This window comes from Crinia signifera, chromosome 5, assembly GCF_055691185.1.
Source record: "Crinia signifera chromosome 5, ASM5569118v1, whole genome shotgun sequence".
Taxonomy (NCBI): domain Eukaryota; kingdom Metazoa; phylum Chordata; class Amphibia; order Anura; family Myobatrachidae; genus Crinia; species Crinia signifera.
This window is the reverse complement of record NC_139221.1, coordinates 41,157,128-41,169,545: the sequence shown is the minus strand read 5'-3', so window position 1 is coordinate 41,169,545 and position 12,418 is coordinate 41,157,128. Positions and strand designations below refer to the sequence as shown.

At 48.0% G+C, this 12,418-nt stretch overlaps 1 protein-coding gene across 1 annotated transcript in view; it reads left to right on the top strand.

Moving 5' to 3' along the window:
* The window catches only part of NECAB1 (N-terminal EF-hand calcium binding protein 1), a 207,254-nt gene that overhangs the window by 153,423 nt on the left and 41,413 nt on the right, over positions 1–12,418 (top strand). Inside the window, exon 6 of the mRNA XM_083187086.1 lies at positions 4,596–4,732. Coding sequence (XP_083043212.1) covers positions 4,596–4,732 — 137 coding nt within the window. The remainder of the gene's footprint in view (positions 1–4,595; positions 4,733–12,418) is intronic.

Sequence of the window (12,418 nt, the reverse complement as noted above, 5' to 3'; positions counted from 1 at the left end):
GGGTCAAGTAGGTGGGGCTGCAGAGATTTGGTTGGTATTGGGAAGCGCCTCGTAGACGTCCAGGGGCGGAGCTTCAGATGGATTCAGGCAGGGTTCTTTCATACATTCCGTGGGGTGGTTAGGACTTTTACCAGCCCTGTACTTATCCTGTGTATGCTGAATACAGATAAATAATTTATCAAGATCTTGGATGTACACATTAGTAATCTAACATTACACGGTACTTGTTAATACGCATGCGATGCGATTTAAGCACCCTATAAGATTTTTAATTGTATAAGCACCCTAATGGGTGCTTACAATGTTAAATGCACCCCCACACCACCCCCATGTCAATGCCAACCCGAAGCGTGGCGAGCGCAGTCAGCCCACGAGGGGCGGCGGTACGCGTCCTCCGACCTTTTCATACACCCTCTATCCACATCGGCGTGGAGTCGATTTTATATAGTGTGGCGAGTGTGGCGAGCCACAGTGCCCGAAGCGAGGCGAACGCAGCGTATTACTTTACATGTATTCCGCGTCCCCTCGCGGGGCTCGCCACACTATATAGAATCAACTCCACGCCGACGTGCATAGTGGGGGTATGAAAAGGTCGCTGCGCTCGCCACGCTTCGGGTTGGCTTTGATAGTGGGGGTGCATTTAACATTGTAAGCACCCATTAGGGTGCTTATACAATTTTAAATCGTATACCATTGTATATGGCATACAATAGCATACAATGCAATGGTATACGATTTAAAATTGTATAACTTCGGGTGCCATCGCATAACATCGCATCTCATCGCATATCATTGTATGGCTGATGGTATACGATGCGATGGGCACCGTGCTAGGAAACAAGTACCCATTATTCAGATAGAAAAATAAAATATTATATTTTGTGTATATATTATATGGAATACATAATGTACAAATATATCATAGCAGCCTTATCTCCTATAAGGATACTTGCCTACTCTCCCAGAATGTTCAGGAGGCAACCTCTCAGAGACCACCTGCTATCCGCCTGCAGCCTCCCACTTCCCGAGGAGTCAGTTTAGATAGACAATGATGTGATACACCAGTCTATAGATCCTAGAACGTGAGGGTTGGACAGGCCTGTCAGCAGCGCTAGATGTGGCCATACAAATAATGGAATCATTATCATACATTGGGCCAGATTCTCTAAGCTTCAAAAGTGATAAAATAGAGATTGATAAACAGCCAGCCAATCACCTCCTGTCTGACATTTTTCAAACACAGTCTGTGACATGGCAGGTAGGAGCTGATTGGCTGGCTGTTAATCACTCTGCATTTTATCACTTTTGAAGCTTAGAGAATCTGGCCCATTGTCCTCCTGCCCACCGGATGGCAGGATGATGGTGGCATCTCTATATTTACTTCTTGTAAGGTTCTGTTGAAAAGGTTTGCTTTCTGAATTAGTATGTACAGCCAGGGCCATCTTATCAGCATTGTAGACCCTGGAGCAAGCAATGTATAAAACAAAAAAATGCCCCTCCTCCTTTGGTCCCATACTATCTCTTCACTTCGTTCCATACAGTGAATGGCTCCGTCAGCACTCTAATTGGTGGATAGTTGCAGCCATCCACCAATAAGCATGCTGACAACCATTCCCTGTCTGGCTACAGGCTGGGATACAGGTAATAAATGATGGAATCTGACTGGTGGGTAGATCTAGCCATCCACCAATTAGCATGCTGGCCCTGTCTGGCTACAGGCTGGGATACAGGTAATAAATGATGGACTCTGATTGGTAGATAGATCCAGCCATCCACCAATCAGCACAATGAAAGCCATTCACAGTCTGGCTGCAGGTTGGGATGTAGGAGGAGAATGCTTACAGTCAGCTTTCTCTACTGTCTCCCAAGAAGCTCAGGAGGCAGATTCCCATAACCCAATCTGCCCCAGCTTGAAGGCCCCCAGAATTGGGGAGGCCATTGGGCAGCTTCCCATTGAGCCCATACATTAAGATGGCCCTGCTACAGTACAGCACCTGCTACACTTCAGGCATTCCTCATTGTTTCCTCACACAAGGCTTCTATGTGTCCCAGTGTGCAGAGTAAATTCTGCCAGGCACATATTAATGTACACTAGCCGCGGTTAACAGATCATGTAATGTGGTGGAAGTGAGAGCCAAATGCATCCTGACACTTGCACAGTACATCAGGGTGTCTGCCCGCTCCGCAGTGATGCGTGTTACACAATCACCAGTATATTCTTAATGTTATTTACACACAAAAAAAAACACTCTAATGATTTTTAATTTTATACATCACTGAAACATGGATCAAGTTTAATCAAAACACATTTCCTTTCTTGTCCTTCTTACGGCTTGTGTCCTAATATTACACAGATGATCTGTATGGAGATGCTGCTCTGCACAATTAAATCTAATTCACAGATGAGTTGACTTATTACATTGCTTGTTGTTCCAACAGGAGCAAAGAGAGAAAACTCAGAAGTGCACTGTGATGAGTAACAGCAGCTGACACTGCAGAGTCTCCCCCAGCATTATAGCGGTGTACGCTGGGAAGCTGGATAGACAGGCAGAAGCTGATGGGAGACATTGTGTCTCTTCAATAAAATAAAGTTAAATACAGATTTGTCAGCTTCACAAAACCCTTTGTCCCCACCAGCACCTTAAGGTGGGCTTGTCGCCTATAGATGTAACTATTTATTGAGATGACCAATGAAATATTCATTAAAACAAGTCATTGGCTAATTTGACCTCCAGTACCACCGCTACTCGGATGAGACCCTTTTCTACCCCTCACACCCTCTGCACTATGTAGGGGGGGTCAACCATCCCCTGCTTTCCGCACATGGATGTCCCAAGGCCACCTAATGCTCAACTGGTCTAAAAGTAGAGTTTATCATCATTCTTTCCACCATAGTCACTGCATAGTTCGTGACTACTAACACTACAATCTCCTCAGTCACACAAGCTCGCTGCCTAGGTTGGTGTCACACATTAGTTTGTCCTCTGCTGCCATCTCCATCTTTGAAATAATGCCAGAACACACACTTTTCTTATTCAAGTATGATACCGAAAGTGTTACTCAGGTGTAGATGTACCAAGCCCCTGAGACTGATACATTTCAGTGAGATAAAGTATCAACTAATCAGCTTCTTCTAACTGTCCTTATTCAAATACAGCCTGTACCATGGCAGTTAGGACATAACTACCAACTATCCTGATTCCAGTATGACAGTCCTGCTAGTCGGACACTGTCTTGCTGTCTATACAGTGCAGGGAACGTGCCTCGGATGCCCAGCTGTTTAAGGAGAGCTGGAGACGCCAGCAAAATGCTGTCAAATGGGTTGTGCAGCAAGACCACCTCATTTAAGACTATGCCCCTTCCACCCAAGGCCATGCACCATGTCCAGGTCCCGATCTACAGGAAGACTGTTTTACTTTTCTTTCCACACTTCATATCTGCTGCAGCCATCTGCAAATCCATACACTGTGTCCAATTTAAATTGTTCACCCTCACCTACAGAACTCTCACCAATACCACGCCCTCATTCTTCTCACATATCATGCATACTTACTTCTCCCGTTTATACAACTAGAGCAGTGGTTCCCAACCCTGGTCCTCAAGTACACCCAACAGTGTACGGTTTCCAGGTCACCCGGCAAGTGCACAGGTGGTCCAATGATCCAAAGGTGGAGCTAACTACTTCACTTGTGATTCTGTATGGAGACCTGGAAAATGTACACTGTTGGGGGTACTTGAGGACCAGGGTTGGGAACCACTGTACTAGAGCTATCTCTGTTCTTTCCACGGTTGCCACCTATAACTCAATACTTTAATTCCATAACATGCCTGATGACACTTTCCCACTTAAATGTCTTCAGTACATGTCATTTTTCTCCTGCTGTCTGGCATTGACAAGCACAGTAGTAGGTGTAGTAGTACTAGTAGTAGTAATAATAGTAGTAGTAGTCCCTAAATTCACTCAGAGCTAATTATGTGAGCTATGATAAACAAAATGTAAAGTTCTGAGGGGCAGATTTATTAAGCTTGTTGAAGTGATAATGTGTTTGGTTTTTTATCACCGGACAATCAGCTCCTACCTGTGAAGCTACAGGCTGGGTTTGAAAAATTACAGGTAGGAGCTGATTGGCCGGTGATAAAAACCAGATACTTTCTCAATTTACCAAGCTTAATAAATCTACCCTAGTTACTTGCTCAGCTGCATTTTGATTGGTGGATAGGCACCAATGAACTTCTAACTGTCATGTAACAGACGGTGTTTGAAAACTGACGGAAGCTGATTGGTTGGTACATTATCTGTATCCAAGGCTTGATACATCTCCCTCTCTGTGTATGACAGGCACATTAACTAAAGCCTAAATAAATTACTGCCATTTTGCTGGTGAATAAAGTTTTTTTTTTTTATTATTATGTTTATTATAATACGTAGACTACTATTGATTGTAATTGTATAGCGGTGGAGCAGAACTTAAGATCTAGATTTGAACCCACCTATTTGACCCAGCAATATATACAGTATATAAAAAGCTAAAACAAATAACACAGATGCGACAGAGATTTGTGTCCCACAAGTGACATTTTTGTTTTCTTTTCAGCGATATCAGAATGCCTCCAAACTGGAACAATTTGTGACACGTTTTTTGCTGAAGGAAACACTCAACCAGCTGCAGTCGCTACAGAACTCATTAGAATGTGCCATGGAAACTACAGAAGAGCAGACACGCCAGGAGAGGTGGGGATCTCTTTCCATCATTACTGTCTCTTCTGCGTCCAAGTCCTTGTCCCTACCTTTATCTAGATTGTCTTTTTTTTGGCTTCAATTCTATACAATACAGAGAGTATTCTTGTGACCTCTATACAATACAGAGAGTATTCTTGTGACCTCTAAACAGGTCACATGGTCACAGTATTCTTGTGACCTCTATACAGGTCACAGACCTCTATACTCTTTTAGTTACCTACTGTATATACAATACAGAAATTATTATGTTCTCTTATATACAATACTAGGTGATTCATCGCGCCCTACGGGCGCTCTTCACACCGTCGTAAGGGGCTGCGCCCCCTTAATTTGTGAACGTTTGTATATGAGAAATATGGTTAGAATTGTATGAAAGATGCCCTGTATTGCAACTTAGGTGTCCGCGAATCGCGGGAGGGGGGGTCGCGGAGGGTGCCGCGAATTGCAGGAGGGGGGGTCGCGGGGGGTGCCGCGAATTGCAGGAGGGGGGGTTGTGGGGGGGTGGATGCTGCGAATCGCGGGAGGGGAGGGATTGCAGAGAATCGCGGGAGGGGGGTCGCGGGGTGGGTTGCCGCAAATCGCGGGAGGGGGGTTACGGGGGCGGGGGTTGCGGCGAATCATGGTAGGGGGGGTCGCGGGGGGTGTGCCGTGAATCACGGGAGGGGGAGTCACGGGGTGGGGTGCCGAGAATCGCGGGGGGGTGTGTGTGTGTGCCGTGAATCGCGGGAGTGGGGGTTGCGGGGGGGGGGGGGTGGGGGTGTGTGACGCGAATCGCCACAAGAAAAAATCAACACAGAAAGGTCAACACATGTATATGTTGACATAAGTGTGGCACTTCATTGGTGTCCATGTCGACACATGAGAATGAATATGAAAATATTCAAAAAATGAAAAAAAAAACTTCAAAAACTCATGTCAACCTTTTTCATTGTCGACCATAGCCATGTCAGTGTTTTCCATGTGCAATTTAATTCTGGAGCTGCCGCGAATCACGGGGGGTGCCGCGAATTGCGGGAGGGGGGGGTCGCGGGGTTGGGTGCCGCGAATCGCGGGAGGGCGGGGTTCACAGGGGTTCCGGTGGGGGTTTGCCGCGAATTGCGGGAGGTGGGGGGTCACGGGGGGTGCCGCGAATCGTGGGAGGGGGGGTTGCGGGGGGGGGTGACGCGAATCGCCACAAGAAAAAATCAACACAGAAAGGTCAACACATGTAAATGTTGACATAAGTGTGCCACTTCATTGGTGTCCATGTCGACACATGACAATGAATATGAAAACATTCAAAAAATGAAATAAATCTTCAAAAACTCATGTCAACCTTTTTCATTGTCGACCATAGCCGTGCCAGTGTTTTGCATGTGTCATTTAATCCTGGGGCTGCCGCGAATCGTGGGGGGTGCCGCGATTTGCGGGAGGGGGGGTTGCGGGGGGTGGGTGCCGCGAATCGCGGGAGAGCGGGGTTCATGGGGGTTCCGGTGGGGGGTTGCCGCGAATTGCGGGAGGGGGGGGGTCGTGGGGGGGTGCCGGGGTGCCGCGAATCGCCGGAGGGGGGGTTGCGGGGGGTGTGACGCGAATTGCCACAAGAAAAAAATCAACACAGAAAGGTCAACACATGTAAATGTTGACATAAGTGTGGCACTTCATTGGTGTCCATGTCGACACATGAGAATGAATATGAAAATATTCAAAAAATGACAAAAAAACTTCAAAAACTCATGTCAACCTTTTTCATTGTCGACCATAGCCATATCAGTGTTTTCCATGTGCAATTTAATTCTGGAGCTGCCGCGAATCACGGGGGGGTGGGTGCCGCGAATCGCGGGAGGGCGGGGTTCACAGGGGTTCCGGTGGGGGGTTGCCGCGAATTACGGGAGGTGGGGGGTCACGGGGGGTGCCGCGAATCGCGGGAGGGGGGGTTGCGGGGGGGTGTGACGCGAATCGCCACAAGAAAAAATCAACACAGAAAGGTCAACACATGTAAATGTTGACATAAGTGTGCCACTTCATTGGTGTCCATGTCGACATATGACAATGAATATGAAAAAATTAAAAAAATGTAAAATAAATCTTCAAAAACTCATGTCAACCTTTTTCATTGTCGACCATAGCCATGTCAGTGTTTTGCATGTGCCATTTAATCCTGGGGCTGCTGCGAATTGCGGGGGGGTGCCGCGAATCGCGGGAGGGGGGTCGCAGGGGGGGTGCCGCCAATCGTGCAAGGGGGGGTCGCGGGGGGGTTCTTTTTGCCACGAATCGCGGGAGGGAGGTCGCGGGGGGGGTGTGTTTTTTCCGCGATTCGCGGGAGGGGGGGGGTCGCGGGGTGGTGGTTATGCCGCGAATTGCGGGAGGGGTCGTGGGGGGGTTCTTTTTGCAGCGAATCGCGGGAGGGGGGGTCGCGGGGGTGTTTTTGCTGCGAATCGCGGTAGGGGGGGTCGAGGGGGAGCGGGTGTTTTTGCCGCGAATCGCGGGAGGGGGGACGCGCGGGGGGGGGAGGTTTTGCCGCAAATCACGGGAGGGGGGACGCTCACCTGGTGGCTGTGGAGTAGCAGTGCTGGGCAACATGGGAAGGCAGTGGGTGTCTGGCACTGTCTGTGGGCTCACTGGGCTGGTTCTCTGTCACATACCTCCCAACATGACCCTCTCCAGGAGGGACACAATGCTCTGTTTCTAGACTTCCCCTTAATGTATGATTGCCATCACCTGTTTTAAACAGGTTAATTTCTCAGAAAGGTGTTCAGCACAGATGAAGGCAATCACACATTAAGAGGAAAGTCCAGGAACAGAGCGTTATAGACACAGACACCCACTTTGAGTGACAGATGTAGCCAAATATATAGGAGATTAAATACAAGCATTCTAATACAATACCCAAAGTGAACAGAGTTGATCACAAAAGCCAAATCTTTTTCTAATGTGAAAAACCATGTGCACTACAGGTGAGGGAAATGTAACCTTTGCAGAGGTAAGGACCCTTATGCTACTGGAAGCCACAGCTGATCCCCCTTTGAGGCAGGATCACATACGTTATATCATATGCGGCCCTTTTGCATACGATATATAGTATGCGTTCCCATTCCCCTCTGCCAGGAGGCTGTCCGAGTTGGAGAACGGACGTGCAGCATGTTCGATCTTCGACTTCAATCCAATGCGCATGGGACCGCGCATCGGACCTGACCATACACATGCCATTTGGTCACTTTTCTCTGGCCGATCCGTCGTAACCGGGAGACAAGTGGCCAAATCACACTAGTGTATGGCCAGCTTTAGATTTGGGTGAGGTATGTCCAAACTGAAATCTAAATTGCAGTGTAAAAATAAAGCAGCCGGTATTTACCCTGCACAGAAACAAAATAATTCCCCCAAATCTAACTCTCTCTGCACTTGTTGCATCGGCCCCACCTGCAGTGCATCATGGTTTTGCCCATTAAAGAAAGATTTGGCTTTTGCGATCAACTCTGAATCAGGCACGCTGTTCGGGATTAACCACTAGAATAGTCTTTGTATGATATTGCATGAACCAAAGTTTGTGTACATTAAACCACCAAAAAACAGAAGTGTCCCTATCGCACAGTCACACTAAAACACTTTTCGAATTTTGGATATCAAATTTTCAGATACAGATGAAGCGGGTCTTATCCTTGCAGGAATCGCTAGCCGTCGGAAAGGGGGGGGTGCGCGCACAAGACAATTGTGTGCCCCACTCCGACAGAGCTCCTCCCCGGGTCCCCGCCACCCCGTTCCGATGCCTGCCCCCCCCTCCCTGCACCACCCCCCCTAACCCTGCCCGTTTCCCTGATGAGGAGACAGGCAGGGCCCCGCCGCCACGAGACTGGGACACACGTTCATGTGAGGCATCCCAGTCTGATGCAGTCCCTCTCCGCCGGTGCTCACCAGGGGGACGTTCTGGCGAGTGCCAGGCAAAGAAGAGAGGGGCTACATCTGTATGGTGAACTCAACAATATAAATATACAAATATTTTTCGGATATTGGGTGACCTGTAGAATGGTGCAATTTTTTATTAGACTGTGGGATTTTTTTTGGAGGGACCGTCCCAAACAAAATTGGGTCCTGCGAAAATCAAAGGTATGTAGCCTAAGCCTAATGTACATAAATAACGCAGTGACTAAGTACAAGTGAATGCCTGTTTGCTAGGCTGTAATGGCCTGGGAGGTAAATCTACTGTCTATAGTGTGTCCTCTCCTCTCTCCCACTCTCCTCTCTATTTTTATCTCTGCCTTTGGTAGTTTCATGTCACGTATAATAAATGCGGAGAAGGAAAGGGTGCTTTGAAATTTCTAATTAATGGAAGCAAATCTCATGCATTGTAATTGTAATGAATATTAAATAAGAAATCCCTGACTCATTCTCAGTGGCTTCTTATTGTATGGTAAAATCTGCTGAATCGATCTGTACCTGCATGAACTTATTCTGGGTACCTAACAGTTGTGCGCATATACCAGGCCAGTTATTCCTGTAGCTGTGTCTTAGGCACTCGGAACCCATCTGTGCGCAGTCACGACCACATTTATATAGGTCAGCTGGGCCCCGTTCATAGGTGCCAATTTATGTTTTTGCTGGTGGGTGCTCAAGCCAAAAATATAGAGGAATGGCTTCTTGGGAAGGGGTGTGGCCACAAAATAATACCGATTTATATTATGGAGCACAGTTGTCTCCAATATTCAAATTACGGCAACAGAGTTCCACATACATAAATTCCTCCACAATGCAGGTACATAAATGCCCCCACAGTGCAGGTACATAAATGCCCCTACATTGCAGGTACATAAATGCCCCCACAGTGCAGGTACATAAATGCCCCCACAGTGCAGGTACATAAATGCCCCCAGTGCAGTTACTCCGTGGACAGAATACACTCTTCCTGGCATACTGTTTCCCAGGTGGCGGGTCCGGCAATGTGGGTGCTGCATCCGCAAATTAGCAAGTTAATATGGTGGCCCAGCAGCGGGACTCAGGCCCGTGGGTGCTCATCAATTTCCGTCGGTGCTCGGGCCCTTGAGCACCCACAGAATCAGCACCTATGGCCCCATTAAAATGGGGGAAGTGTGGTCATGTCCCATGAAAACAATATAAACGAGAGGGAGAGAGATGACAGGATGCTGCTGCAGATGTCTATCTCCCCAACTCAGCACACGCCACTGAACAGCGTGACCGCAGTACCAATCTGATGCCACTGCCTGGCAGGCATCTGTCTGTTCGGGCTAATCTCAAGATCCAATTCTATAGAACATTTGTCGAGGACCGTTTAGGGAGCTTATTCCGGTCCGTTCACAACACGGGGACCAATGTTTTGTTACTGCGCATGCGCATTTCTGTGCTTGTGCATATGCAGGATGCGTGCTCCCACTGCGAACACACGGATCACTGGGTGCTTGCACCCAGGACTGCGTGGGGCGTCTCCATTAGCATATGAGAACGTTGGGCGTTCTCATGCTAATGAGGCCATGACGTGGCCCTCCCATTTCCTTCAGAACGTGCATGTATAAGTAAGGGAGCCTCAGACCACTTTTACATATGTGTGGATGTTCCACATCATTCGATGGTCACCGACCATCGAATGATGTGGGTGTTCCCCCGCATGCTGTAAATGGATGTCTATGCAAAACATCCATTCTCAGCCAGTGCGAAGCACTGGCATAACTATAGCACCGCAGCCCCAGCCACCGCGGGGGGGGGGGGGGGGGGCTGTGCATATGGGGGCGCCGGGGGCTGCGGTGCTATAGTTACACCTTCCCCCAATCCCCCGCAGGCTTACCTATTTCGCTGGTCCCGGCGGCTCCGTTCTTCTGCTGAGGACCACCACAAAATGGCCGCCCCCATATAGCACACAGTTCTCTGAAACTGTCTGCTGTATGGGGGCGGCCATTTTGTGGTGGTCCTCAGCAGAAGAACGGAGCCGCCGGGACCAGCGCGAAAGGTAAGGCTGCGGGGGATTGGGGGGGTTTGAATGGGCGGCGGGGGGGCGCCCAAAACATAGCTACGCTGCTGGTGCGAAGGAACGTGCCTTGCGACTGGTGGGCCGGCGTGCCACCATCCGCAAGGTGGGGTTAGGTTGACTCGGAAGGATGCGTATACGTAGCCGAGTGAAACAACCAGGATAACCCCCTAGCTGTATCAAACATTAATCTATGACAAAAGTGAGCCAAGTAGCGCCGATTTTAGCGAAGTGAAACCGCTGCCCATCACAATGAGTTACATTATTTCACATTATGTAGAGATTTATACGGATTATCAGATTTCTCCCAAAAACATCATGTCAGCCCTGTTTACTGATACAAACTTTTAGTTTTTCACCTTTTTTTCATTACTATTTTATTTATGTGAAAAACTGTTCTCGTTTCTCTTACAAGACCTTGGTTGAAAAAAAGCCGATCGCTGTAAATTCACAATGGCTCATGTGCGATGGCCGGACAGGTCTCTAGTTTCATTACAAATAAGATCCGTTATTTGATTTGTACAGAACATTTTGTTTCTCTGATACCTCCCATGAAATGTCACAGATACACTCGCATCCAAAGCTATTTTTTACATAATAGCTAACTGGGAAGCGAAGAGACTTGCAATTAAGCTCAGCGAAATGTTTCAGTGTGATTAAAATCAATGGTATGTTAATACGGCTTTCACAATATTTTCCGCATTCGTGTCTGTGATACTTGCAGGTGCTGATACCAGAGCACTGTAACCGTTCAGCTTCAGATACCCCGAGCAGTGTAACGAAGGACTGAAATACAGTACCTGCAGACTGGTGAATTAGCATTAGCTGCCCTGTATAAAAGCAGCAGTCTCAGGGCGCAGACAAGACTTCTGTTGCTCGGTACAGTCAACAGAGCTTGAACGGAATTAAAAAATGAGGGTTATTAATGTTATGTTAAACTGATCAACCGTACTCTTATTTCCCAATGAAAGACGGACTAAAAATAGCACAGACTGTGCTCAGCGTCCATCATCCGTTGCTGAGCTGGAACATGTTTGGTTGGTTCAGTTAAAGGACTATAACAAGGATGGGAAATGTACTGATAAATCTAACTCGCTCTGATCCTACAGATGTCTTTGTAGCTACATGTAATTAACAGAAATTCTGTCTTCAAATCAAAATGGGTACTTGTGTATTATCACGGAACCCACAATTTCCATCGCAGGGCATTGTACAATGAAAAATCGCGAAAGATGCGATGCGATGCGATTTCACCCGATTTTTAATTGTACAGGCACCCAGATGCCTTCTTACCATGTTAAATGCCCCCCCCCCGACCCGATTTTTAATTGTATATGGGTAATTAGTATGTTAAATGCCCCCACATTGTTAACGGCCCCCCACTATGAATCCCCGAAGCGTGGCGAGCGGCGACGGTACGCGTCCTACGACCCTTTCATACCCCCACTATCCACGTCGACGTGGAGTTAAATTTATAAAGTGTGGCGAGCGCAGCGAGCCACCAAGCCCAAAGCGTGGCGAGCGGATGCGTATACCTGTGAAGTTATGCACGTTACCCTCGCGGGGCTCGCTGCGCTCGCCACAGTTTATAAAATCAACTCCACGCCGACGTGGATAGTGGGGGTATAAAAAGGTCAGAGGACGCGTAACGCCGCCCCTCGCGGACTCGCTGCGCTAGCCACGCTTCGGGTTGACGTTGATCGTGGCGTTGCGTTAACAATGGGGGG